We start from the raw sequence: 13,469 nt of genomic DNA, 5'->3' as shown, positions 1-13,469 counted from the left end.
TGCGCGAAAATATTGCGCTGGAATCTGCGGCTTGTTGTGGCTGGCAACTGGAAATGAGGGTGGAAAATTCCCCACAGCACCTACAGGAACGTCCTGGGAATACTTTTCCTCACTGACCTGTTAACAGGCATTCTTAGAGGTGTTGCACGGGGAATTTCTCCATGCAAATTATAAAAGAAGTGCCTCCTCCTCCCCCCCCCCCCCCCGAAAAAAAAACCAGAATCATTGTGGCCTTCAAAAGTGTAACTTTATTCTGATCTGATTCCGCCGGAATAAAAACCTCCGTTTCGTATGAGCCGATCAACACGTTTTCCTCGCGGAAAAATGTAACCACATTTCATTGTTGCTGGTAAATTTCCCCTCAAAAATTGCATGTTAACCATGAGAATCTCAGGTGTTCATGACTAAAAATATCCCTGAAGTTTCCTCAGATTTCGTGCAAAAAGCAGAACAATTTTGAAGAAAATTGCACAAGTACATTTTTATAAAATAAATTGATTGTTTAAGCCAATTTGGCAACCTTCGAATTGAGTTACGTTTCTTTGTCCAGGAGACGACGAGTAATTGGATTACATTTTGCCAAAAGGAACCACTAGCATTACAATGTTGCTAAGATTGTGCAACTTCTTTTGTCTTGGAGGAAAAACCCGATTATCCATTCATAGTTTCTATTTTACTCGCTAAAAACTGTAAATTTAAGACAAAAATTACCATCTAAATTTCATAGTTTTTCACGATTTCCGCAATTTTATTGCAAAAGATGAAGTTGCACAATCTTAGCATCATCGCATAATGCTAGTGGTTCCTTTTTGCAAAATGCAATCCAATTAAGAAATTACATACATATGGATCACATTTTGCAATAAGGAACCACGATTACTGGCCCATTTTAGAAACAACATGCATGCCATTGGTTTCCCTATGCAGATATGTGCTTTCACGATCTCTCATGAAAGCCAGAGATAGTGGTTCCTTTTTGCAAAATGTAATCCATATAATCACCCTCAGCAACTGAATACTCCATCAGCATAAAGCCCGCAGCACGCACTAACGTTAGTCACTTTAGCGTAGGTGCAGCTGCCACTGATACTTATTTAGACAAAGAGAGATAGACCGTCGCATTTAATGGTCTCGTGAAAGTAAGAAGAAATGCTGAGGGCTCAATTTTTCATTAAGCAATTATGGCGCAAATTATCTTTAACTCTCGTGTGACCTTTGCAACCTGTTGCCTACATCATGTGCGGAGCAAATATTTCAATCAGGGTTGAAGACAGCTTCAAATTTTCATCGTAAATTTGATCGACTGTGTGCCTGTGCTCTCCATACTCGGAAAAGGCAACTTAGTGCTGAGCCCCAACACCTCAGGTGAAATAGCGCCAACTAAAGTCAGTAGGGGTGAACCCTACCGCTGCATAGCTCAGCACCACTGCTGTCACTGTTTTACCTAAAGTGTTGAGGCTCAGCGCTGTAAACTTGTTTTTTCCGTGTACTTTCTTATATCTCTGATGTTGAATAAATGTTTCACTGTGTGGGAAGAGAGACCTTGGTCTACGGAAACACGATTTTCATTAGCGTGCTTTATAGTTGCGGTTGAAACATTGGGATCTGAGAATTTTACGGGAAACTTGTTCTAATTTCGTAAGTTCTGTAATGTTTAATTTCGCGCCACTCATTCGACGATCTTGGGAACAAAGCAGATTAGAATTTTAGGTAGCTTCTTCTCAATAGTACGTTTTTGAAGTGCAAACTTCAAGCCGCCTTAACCCTCGTTACGTTTGAAATTTTGAGGCTTTTTTGGCCCCAAAATGTTTTTAGAATTCTCCTCCAGGCTTTTGCATCAGTAACTCGATAATGAGTTTTTGAGGACAACCATTCCCTTTTCCGTCGAACAATTGCTTAGTTTATTTTTTTTAAAATTAATTGAATGATTTTCAACCAAATTGAAGTGAGGTTAAAAAGCTGTCAATTATTTTATTCTAATAACTTCAAAAATTGGCGCTGGAGCTCTGTTACAATTCAATCCTTCTTTTAAAGAGGTTCGTGCCATAAAATTAATTTTGTTCGTTAAAATGATAATTTAGTCTAGCGCCACAAGTGATAAGGAGTTCAAAAAGATCCATCGGGAAGTTCAAAGAATAGTTTTTATACAGTACAAATAAATATGATGCAACAACTCAGTTGATTAGTGTAATTTTAGTAGACTCTACTTGAGACCTTTGGTGAATCTTTAGACCGAACGCAGTTTAAGAGTCCGTGATAAGCATATTAAGAGCGCCTTTTGGAATCAGAAAGTCCACGGAGGTCATGAAGTTGATTGATATCAATCGCAAAGTAAAATTTTGCCTTCTGGTGCGTAGATCGAGCAACAGATCGCACCAATTTAAACATCACAATTTTGATGATGAAATCTTTTTTCCCCCTATGTTTCGAGTGGGTCTGGAAAAAAATCTTGCGTAGAGGAAAAGAGCCTTTCGTAGAAAAGTTATAAGAATTTTGGTGCATAGATTGAAATTGAGGGGCTTGGAGGACAAGGCGCATGAGTGCAGTTTTTGCCCTTCAAGGAAATACGAGTTTAAAGTTTCAAAATTACATGGAGCCTTATGGTAGAAAGGAAGTTTAAACTCAATTTTTGATGCTTTAAAGTGGCGGGTTTTAGTTGGGAATTTTTCACAGAATATATTCTCAAACTAGGTTTAGTCGAGTTCATGATTATCTCAATTTTTTCAAAAGCTGCATTTATGCACCTTGTCCTCCAAGCCCCTCAATTCAAGATCAAATTGCTTCAGGATAATAAATAATTTTTAAACTTTAAAACTTAACATTTTTAAAACGTGGTGAATATTTGTAAAACCTTTTTCAAGCAATGGCATCGATATGAATCTCAATGAGCCGTAGTTGTGATGAAAGAAACTAAACAAAAATTAATAAAAGAGGAGACAAACTAAGAAGCACGCAATTTTTTGTTTTTAACTTATTTGTACATCGACCTTCTTGAGTCAAATACGTCCAATTTTGAGCGTTTAGTTGCGTTTACACCACGCTGCAGCACAGTAAAAGCCCAAAATATAGAAGAATAAATTTGAATGCTTTGGAAATCATTAAATTTGACACGGAACTACTCTTATACTTACAAAAAACACATTATATTTTCCAGTAGTACATATTTCTTTTTCATCAGTTTAAAAGGGAATAATCAATGCAGAGAGTGCAAACATTTCAAAATCATGAGTTGAAAAACGCTGACTCCGCGAGTTTAAATATTAGAGCCTAACACAGAGCGGAGCGGCGTGTTAGCAGCGCAGAACGCGCACTGACGCCTACAAACCTAACGGGATACTTCACGCATTGCGCAACGCGTGAAGTATCCCGTTAGGTTTGTAGGCGCCTATGCGCGTGTCACGCTAGTTGCCTGCCGCGCCACAACGCTTTAAGCAACTATTTCGCGTCAGAGGCGTTGCACAGTATCCTACAAGGTGGAAGGCGCACGAAATAACTGTTTAAAGAGGACTTTCAATTTTGACTGCATCTGTTACTGAAAAATGTTTAATTTGGCATTGGAGCGTTTCCTAGGCTCCCGCGTTGGTTTTCATCTTATCATATCCGTATAGTGTACACATGAACATTCGTTTTTATCTGCTCTTAGAGTCTTTCTCTTTCATGACTTGATTCATGAATGAAATTTTTTTAAGAATGAAGGAACTCCTCACCTCTCTCAATTTAAAAATCTAAATTTTCGTATATACTCCCATTTTCAAAATTCTCTGTAAAGACGTTAATAGCCTGTGACGTTGAACGTCTTAAAATATACTAACTAACTAACTAGTAGCAGTATGCATTTATTTTTGAGGTGGTTCTTGTCATTTAAATGAGAAGAAAAAAATGTAGACATAACATGTCCACAATTTGGACAATTTTGGACATATTCATGGTTGGACATTAAATCATGTGGACTTAATAAAGACTGGACTTAACGTTTAGTGGACATAAATAGCGGTGGACATTTATTTAATGGACGAAAGGTAGGTGGACATAAAGTCCTGGAAGCCACGTGTAAGATACACGAGAGAGCTGGCCAGAGCTTTGGTCGACTACTAGTATTTTTATTCGGCAGTGATATATTTAACGCACTCCTTCATTTTAGAGATTCAGAATTTTATTAAACATTGGAACTAAATCACTGTGCGAATAGCCTTTGTGCATTCATTGCAAATATTTCTTAAGATTTGTTAGTTTTATTATATATAATTCAGAATTGTGCAGAGAGCCATGGTGGGATTAATTTTACCAAATCCTGTAACATTAATTTTAAAAAAATTAGTAGATGTTACAGCATAAATTTTGACATTTAGAAAGACATAAGGCAGAAAAAACTCATGTTCGTGATTTGGATCGAGCTACCGAAATTATTTATAAACCGAACCATGCAGAAAAAAGGTTGTCGCATTTTAGTATTCCGATATCCCGCTGATTGTGAGTCTCAGCTGTTTGGCAAGGTTTTTCCCCTCGCCAAGTACAAATGAATTAAGTTCATTGTTTTGCATGAGAAGTGCATCTGCATAATGGATCACGAAGCAAGGACTCAATTATTGAGCTACATTGTACTTTTTCATTTTGAGTTGTTTCACTCTAAACGCGAAAGGAAGTTGAGAGATCAACATAAAGATCTTGGTATTGATAATTTTATTGATGATTTATCTGGTTGAATACCAGACGTTTTTGGTGGGCTCACATTACAAGTGGGCTCAAATTACAGTTGCGCCTCGTTTTCGAACGGGAATTAAAGGAGAATAATTTTCTCTCATGAAAAACTGTATAACGGGATACGACTGTTTCGATGGCGAAAACCGATTATAGTTTTGTTTCAATTAACGATCATTTTCTGAGAGTAACTGCTCGCTAAAACGAATTGATTTGTTTGGAATAATGTGATTCTTTTTTTTTGCTCCATTTAATCATACACAAAGCCTGAGGTAAGAGCGTAACTCAATTTCCACGTGAGCCATGTTTTACATAAATCCATGCTATCTGGGGCTCATGCAGAAATCGCGATACGTCTTTACGTCAGAGGAGCGGTGATATATGAACATCGAAACATAATCATACGTTCTGCTAGTAGGGACAGATTGCTCTTCAATTATGTATACGTCGCAGGCAGTTAGCAATTGCCGGCAAAGTGCAATCTTTATATGGCGAATAAAAAAATGTAATAATTTAGTGGTAAAGAGCGAATGTAGAAAAAACCGGTTATTATGCTCGGAATTCAAGCAGACATTTTTTTTCTTTTTGAACGCGTAGCAGCTCGCACATTCGCGAATGCGTGCAGTGAAATCCGTGTCATTGGTTGGATTTGATTCAGTTAGGCAACTAAACTAACCTCCTGGCAAAGCGGAGAGTATCACGGAGGTTTGAAGGCACTCCAAGCCGGAGGTCGTGCTTTGAAGTTTTTTACCAATGAATCCTTTACTATCTCGATGCAAATGAATGCAATTTCACGAGTCTACGCGCAAGTCTCTGGCGATTGCTGACTGCCTACAACATACGTGCGTACATTTTACTTCAACTTTTTCACAAGGGGCCGTCCCTAAATTATGTAACGCTAAATTTGCGGTTTTTTGACACACCCACCGCACCCCCTGTAACGCTCCGTAACGCTATGCTATACCCCCTAAAATTTACGTAACGTTTGCCCGGACCCCCTCCCCCAACATTTCGACGGAAACAATCTAAATATCTTCTTACATTTACTGAACGGATTGGCGCTTCTATTTAGTGAGAAAAAATGAAAGTATTGCAGAGCATATTTTCGAGATTCTCAAAAACTTCCAAAGACGACCGACGAAAAATTCTACAGAAACTCGAAAAAAAATCACTTAAACTTGTCATGCAATGCTTCGCTCTATACACACCACCACCCCTGTAACGCCGCGTAACACTGGCAAAGATCTCCACTTCCCTCTAGAGCGTTACATAATTCAGGAACGGCCACAAAATTTTGATCAAAATTTGACGCAGGTATTCCAAAATTTCAAAGAGAAAGACTCACAATTTTCTCAAGTATGAAAAATAGAGATGTCGAAGGCAAATAGTCGAATCAGGCATTTTGTCAAATGCAAGTTGCAAAACAAAGTAATTCGTTGCTCCTGTAAGAAAGAATTCTCTGTAAAAATATGCGGCACACAATAGTATTTTAAACAATTTTAAGATCCTGAATTCTCATTTCTTATGAAACTTTCAGCACGTCATAAAACATAGAATTTTTAAAATTTTAACATTTAAACGTACTAAATGGGTGTAAAAAGAAACGAACAAGGATAGTTCGCGGAATTGAAGAGTTATTCTTCCCGAAATATTCAAAACCCGTAAACTCCACGCCATAAATTTACAGAATTCCGTAAACTATCAAAATTCGACTACCGGCCAAGGCAGTTGATAAAATGCCTGATTTACTAATTGCCTTCGACAGAGCTATGATAGAAAATTTAGCGACTTTTGAATGTTCCACCGGCGTTTTTCCGCCGCCTATCTACTGACAACCCGACAACGCCGCACCAGCGAAAAACGGACGGAATTCCAAGCGTCCCGCCGCCAATTTCGCCCCCTCCCCCCGTTGAGCAGAAAAACCGAAAAGGGAATCCCGCGTGGATGGGTAGCGATAAATGCCGATCTGGAGCGGACTCCCCAGGCCTAGCCGGAGCCCCAGCGCGGGGGGCACCCGACCAATGGCGAGGCGGGGATGGCTCCACATCGCCATCGCACCGTGAACTTGAGGAGTTTCCTAGTCCCGCTCCGACCGTCCGCCGCACCGCGCCTCTCCGACGCCTCCGCGCCAAAAGCTCCAACTTTCGCTTCAAAGTTTCGGCAACCTCCACGCCGTGTTCGGTGCCCGGGAACGGTCGAGATTTATGACCCCCCTTGTTGAGAGTTTTCCGATACCACTGGGGAAGTTTAGTGATAACGCGTGTGTCTCCCGGTGTGCCGGCCAGGCTTCCCGAGTTGGAATTTTCAAAATCTTTGAAAACTTCTGAAAAGTCAAGGATCGAGGCTGATTACTTTCGCAGGTTCGGACGCTGGATCTGCGCGCTATGGAGAAATTAAGCCTTCAGGATGGCAAAATCTTGGAGAGGCACTGTAAGTTCCCTTTCACTGTTATTTCCTTTTTTATTTTTTTTTTTACTACCTCAACTATCCCACAAGGGATAATCCTACGCTTTAGTCCCATCCCCCTCCGTCCCTACTGAACATAACCAGTCCCAGGCAACCATTGTTTGAAACACAAACTCGAGACGCCTGGCTGGGAATCGAACCCGGGACCTCCCGACCATGTTTTTCGACTGTGTGTTTCGACGGTGTTTTTCGACTGAAAATCCAGAGGGAGCGGAAATAAAAGGCTTAGAGGACAAGGCGCATAAGTGCAGTTTTTTAAAAAATCGATATATTAATGAACTCAACGAAAACTTGTTTGAAAGTACACAATGTGAAAAATTCACACCTAGAATCCACCCTCCAAGCATCAAAAAGTGAGTTTAAACTTCCTTTTCGCCATAAGGTTCCATGTAATTTTGAAACTTTAAACTCGTATTTCTCAAAATAGGAAAAAGTGACCATACGCGCCTTGCCCTCAAGCCCCTTAATTCGCACTCTCGCAGGTTACCATTTTGCCTTCAATGTTTGAGTTAGGCCAGAACATATCCACCGTGGAGTAATCTATTCGAGGGTTAGCGTCTTATGTTATTTTCAAATCTAGTCCAGCATGAAATTATGTCTTAGTCCACCTGACAATTTTGATGCTAGCCTTTTCCATAATTAAGACTCCATGTGGTTGAAAGCCGTATAAATAAATAAATAAAAGCAAATCTCTCTTAAACTGTGTTGGTGGAAGCAATGCGTTTTCAAGCATTCGTTGGCACTATATTGTGAAGACGAAACATACGAAACGAAAAACGAAAATAAACGTGCATAGCTAGAATGTACTCCTATGATTACTCATAGCTATAGGCAATTCTTACAAAATGAAGGTGACCCATTCCTCATGAATACCGAGATGCTAATATTATAAGTTCATCACGATTTCATCTAATTTGTATCGGGAAGAATGGGTATAAAATTTTCTCAGTCAGGTATGACAAGTATCTCCGAGGTGATTGCATCCAGTTCTTTACGGCTGTGAGTTAAAGTGCGGTTTTTGTAATGTTAAAATATGGAGAAGAACGATAAGGAATAGGATGTATTTATGCTGAAAGGAACTATGTCTGACGCAAAACCTATGCACATAGTTCCTTTTAGCATAAATACGTCCGATAGAAGAACACGAATAGTAACTCTGGAGGATGAAGAAGAAGAAAGACATGTTAGCGTGCCAGACACGTGCGACTGATCAGGCCATTCTGATCGTTTCGCGCGCAATTCTGATCGTTACACGCGCAATTCTGATCATTTCGCAGACCATTCTGATCATCAAACACCATTACCAACGTCGCGCTTTCTTTCTAATGATCGAGTAGAAACCAACTATTCGGAACTCCCGCAATTTTTAAATTCGGAATCTTCGTTGCACTTAAAGGTTTCTATTTTACGTCCTTCCTCTTGTCATAGAGATGCAATTTGACTAAAAGGGAGGAGTATGTGACGTGTACTTGAAGTCCATCTAGCGATTGACCAACCCCTCCTCCTTTAAAAAAAGAAAAAAAATAACGTCTCCTTAGTACCGAGTGTAACTTAGCTTGATCGTGCTAACAAGGGGAGCTTCCCAAGTGTAACCGGAATTTCGAGTTGAAATTTCGCATGAAGATACTAGAGATGATTTTAGGGATGCCGTATTTTTTCGTTTTTTCGAATGGGGTCGGGAAAGCCCTCAAAAAAAGGGCTAAAGATGCGGAAAAAACGCGCGCGCTAGCGGCACAAGGTAAACGTAGGTGATAGAGGCTCTGTATCTTATCAGTACCGCATGGCCAAACGGTAGCGCGCTCGCCTCGCAGGCGGGAGGTCCGAGGATCGGTTCCTGATTACCGCTCGTAATTTTATTTTACTTTATGCTTGTTTATTTTTCACTTACTTTATTTTGCACCATTCGCTCCGCAAACCGACTTACGAGGTAGAACACGTAGTGACTGAAGATTTTTTACATATGCTGATAAAAACTCGAAGTTTCTCTTGGATTGAAACGTTATATATAATTGAATGAACAAAACACTCTAAAACTCACCAAATTTCGTTGCCAAGCTGACTTTCCGGAGTATCAGTCAGATACAGATACAGATTCGACTGATACTCCGGAAAGTCAGCTTGGCAACGAAATTTGGTGAGTTTTAGAGTGTTTTGTTCATTCAATTATATATAACGTTTCAATCCAAGAGAAACTTCGAGTTTTTATCAGCATATGTAAAAAATCTTCAGTCACTACGTGTTCTACCTCGTAAGTCGGTTTGCGGAGCGAATGGTGCAAAATAAAGTAAGTGAAAAATAAACAAGCATAAAGTAAAATAAAATTACGAGCGGTAATCAGGAACCGATCCTCGGACCTCCCGCCTGCGAGGCGAGCGCGCTACCGTTTGGCCATGCGGTACTGATAAGGACAGAGCCTCTATCACCTACGTTTACCTTGTGCCGCTAGCGCACGCGTTTTTTCCGCATCTTTAGCCCTTTTTTTGAGGGCTTTCCCGACCCCATTCGAAAAAACGAAAAAATACGGCATCCTTAAAATCATCTCTAGTATCTTCATGCGAAATTTCAACTCGAAATTCCGGTTACACTTGGGAAGCTCCCCTTGTAAGTTGCGATTTGATTGGAGAATGTATCGCGATGTTATCGACGTCGATTGATTGCAATATTATACAGGGTTATTCAAAAGTCACGCACCACTGGCCATGAGGGGGGTGGTCATTTGAAATTTTTGAGTTGCACCTCGCCCCCCTCCTCCTGAAGGGGTCAAAAACTGGAAAGTACCTAAAAAAGTTTTCCTCTTAATATGAGGCAAAATGTCACAAACCGCAAACCGATATCTTAAATAGAACTAAAGCTATGGCCAGTGGTGCGTGACTTTTGAATAACCCTGTATGATAAAAAATCGTGATACATCGAGATAACATTTCGATTTCATCGAACGCGATTTAATAGAGATAATATTGCGAATAGATTGAAGATAATCGCTAATGTTGATGGTCTTTGCTATTTTATCGCCAAAAAATCGCATCAAGATTTTAATACATCGCGATTTTTTCGTTGAAAAATGCTATTTGGGGTATTAGCTCATTTTTACTTGACAAAGTCTAGTTAATAATCTTTATGTGAAAGGTGAGCTCTAATTCTTGGAATACTAGGCAAATCTATAAATAAATATGTATGTTATCATCGGCATGATACACAAAATACGATGGAGAGAATCCTCATCAACTCGTGCTAAATGCTTCATACAGTTATGTAAATGATGGAGGATGGCTAAGCCTAGTCTCAACGATGCTAATCCAAATATTCCAATCGAAAGCAGCACTGTTTCGCGAGGAAAAAAACGCTGTATTAATTTTCGGACGTTGCCAAATTTTCCCAATTAAAATTCTTATTTCAAAGCAGAGTTAAAGACATTTCTCCTAGAATTTTTCAGATAATTCAGGCTATACCATAAATAACGTTTGCTGAAAAATTGCAAGAAAATTCGTGCTGGACAAAGCGTAAGAAATTTCGCCACGTCCGTCGGGTCTTATAATGTCTTTCTCGGTTAGAAAATGTGTTTAAAGCCTGCCTGCAGACCATGCTCGACCTTTAGTTTTAGCATTTCATTACAATCTTCAGTCTAGGGATGATCAAATCTGACGTCAAACGTCAAAGTCTGTCTACGTGCTGAATCTAAGTTTAGATCTTTGGAATTTCGACTATTCTTCCGACCAGACTTTGCTGAATCTTTGACGTCAGTCCTCAGGTGAAGGAGTGGACTGTGCACAAAGTAGTTTTTGTGAGCAAGTAAATGAGCTTGCATAAAATGTATCATGCGATGAGCTCAAATCAGCTCAATGCACGATGTCCACATAGAAGTTATCCCGAGATGAATTTTATCAGGTCAGTATATTGATGTTACCTATGAAAATGTCACTGAACTCCTCCACCAGTGATACCCTCCACGAAAAATATGAATAATATTTTTTCGCCGTGAGAGCAAATGAACAGTAGAGCCCACACGGGCCTGTCAGCGGGAAATTAAAAATCATGTGATGCAATAATGCATTAAAGAGCGGATTTTATACTTTTCACACGTGCGCATCGTGATTTTTGGTTTTAGGTGGATTCCAATTTTGAAAGCCCATTCGCTTTCCTACATGCAGCTCTTTCGTGCAATAGACCAGTTGAGAATTTGCAAGGGTCTGAAATTTGATGAATTTCGTGTTGAAGTGGAATCTACTGAGTGAACTGAACACGAAGATACCCTTGTTTCATAAATTGAGCAATTATTAGAGGAGATATGAACAAATAACCGATTCTGCTAAAATAAATGTAGATGGAAAATGCCGCCAGATGACGCCACAAGGCGGGAAATTTTCTGACTTTTAAATCAATATTGATTCTCCAATTTCTCATGTTAGAAAAAAATTATGAAAAATACTGCGAACTCAGCTCATTAGGCACTGTCAGATGAAGCAATACAATTCTCGTGTGCAAATTCTCCATTGTTTTATTACAGAAGTGGAGATTTCCTTTGAGATAGATCGCAAGAGTCGTAGAGATGATAGCCTTACAAGTTCGCTGACCATTTACCACTGCTTTTTCCCCCCAAAATCGACGGGTCGGGTGAGACAGAGGCTGCAAAGCCTTCTTTCCTCGCCTATCTGCCACTCCCATCCAACGTCGACGACCTTCAGATCGATCTCTGCAATTTTAACATTTTCGATGCGAAATATCCGCGACTACATTGTACCCATTGTTCGCGGCGTCCCGACCATTTGAGGCATCTGTCGAACTGCTACTTTCGTTGCGTGTAACACGCCTGGAATCCGGCTTAATGGGTATAATAGCGCCCTCACAAGTCGCATCATCTATCGAGCCATCAGCCAATAGGCTTATCAGCCATTCAACTGCTTCCAACACGCGTTACGGTTGACAAGAGACATCATGTTTAAGTGAAATTAGATGCAATGCTAGATGAGGTTCTCCAAGGTTTTTCGGAGGTTCCTCAACCCGCAGCGAAACCAGTGGCGGATCTGGACCAAATCTGGAGACACTGAAAAAAATTCTGGTCCTGGAAGCCGAACTTACCAGCTATATAGACTTACCGCCCGCGTTTCGTGCTCAGCGGCCGAAAGTTCCGGGCGTCGCTCCTGGAGCAATAAAAGCTGCGGCTCCAGCACCCAGAAGTTCGGCCTCTGAGCCCGGAACGGCCGGTATGCCGATAGAGCCCGTAACCTTTTCTTTCAGTGGAGGAGGCTTTGAAACATCGATTGAGGTGTTTCCAGAATGTAATGATGTTCCCCTCGGGAAAAGCTGGAAAAATCAGTTCAGGAAAAGTTAAGGAATTTGAAATTTTCGTTTGCAGTGCAGTAAATCCAAACTTACGACTTGCGAAAAACCAAAACCGACATAGGCCAAATAGTTTGTTGGTAACAAACTCATGCGTCCAGAAAAAAATTATAGCCTTCAGTTGCATAAAATCTCCCTCCTAATTTTGGTAGGTACATGATTCATCAAACATATCGTAGAAAAAGTCGGAAAAAAAATAAAATAAAAAAAAAATAATAAAAATTAGTATACTCAGCCGCGAGGTTACCAGAAATTAATTTTGTGACCGATTTGACTCAAGTGGACTTAGCGAGCGGGACATTTGAATAGGAGATTAAGAGAACGCTATGTGAGTTGAATTCGGAAATTATTCATGTGTCCCCCACATTCTGCACGAAGTTTTGATGAGAAATCATGAATTGTATGGTGCTGGGTTCCTTGATTTTTCTACCCATTTACCGTGGTCACAATGAAACTTATCGCCGATCGCGATGAGTCGTCGCGAAGATCCGGTTATCAATATGAGTTTTATTTTTTTTATTATCAATATCAGGAGGCAATGGCGATTAGGTGCCATAGAGCGCCAAGGAGTGCTATAAAGCGATTTAGATGTATTCTCTCATCAATATGAGTAATAAATCTGTGATATTTCCGCCCTAAGTGGAGAATTTGCGCGCAAATTTTTTATTTCCTCATCTGAAAGTGCCTAAAGAGCTGATTTTGCGGTATTTTCAACAATTTTTTTCTGCTCTGGGAAATAGTATAAAGATAGATTTAAAAGTGAGAAAATGCGCCGCCTAGTGACGTCATCTGGCGGCATTTCCTATTTAAACGCATGCATTTTAGAAGATTAGATCATTTGGTCATATCTCCTCCAATGATTCTTCAATTTATGAACCAAGGGTATCCTCGTGTTTAGATCACTTAGTAGCGTCCGCTCCATAACGGAATTCATCAAATTTCAGACACCTGCAAATTCTCCATTGCGT

The 13,469-nt window shown here is 40.0% G+C and overlaps 1 protein-coding gene across 2 annotated transcripts in view; it reads left to right on the top strand.

The window, feature by feature from the left end:
* Positions 1-13,469, top strand: part of LOC109039873 (putative inorganic phosphate cotransporter) — an 80,429-nt gene that overhangs the window by 28,015 nt on the left and 38,945 nt on the right. Inside the window, exon 1 of one of the 2 annotated variants that reach the window (XM_019055579.2) lies at positions 6,725-7,128. The exons of the other annotated variant lie outside the window; for it this stretch is intronic. Coding sequence (XP_018911124.1) covers positions 7,083-7,128 — 46 coding nt within the window. The 5' untranslated portion in view covers positions 6,725-7,082. Of the gene's footprint in view, positions 1-6,724; positions 7,129-13,469 lie in introns of those variants that run through there. 2 annotated transcript variants of the gene reach the window in all.

This window comes from Bemisia tabaci, chromosome 1 (genome assembly GCF_918797505.1).
Source record: "Bemisia tabaci chromosome 1, PGI_BMITA_v3".
Classification (NCBI taxonomy): domain Eukaryota; kingdom Metazoa; phylum Arthropoda; class Insecta; order Hemiptera; family Aleyrodidae; genus Bemisia; species Bemisia tabaci.
The sequence above is the reverse complement of the archived record's forward strand: the minus strand, read 5'-3'. Positions and strand labels throughout refer to the sequence as shown.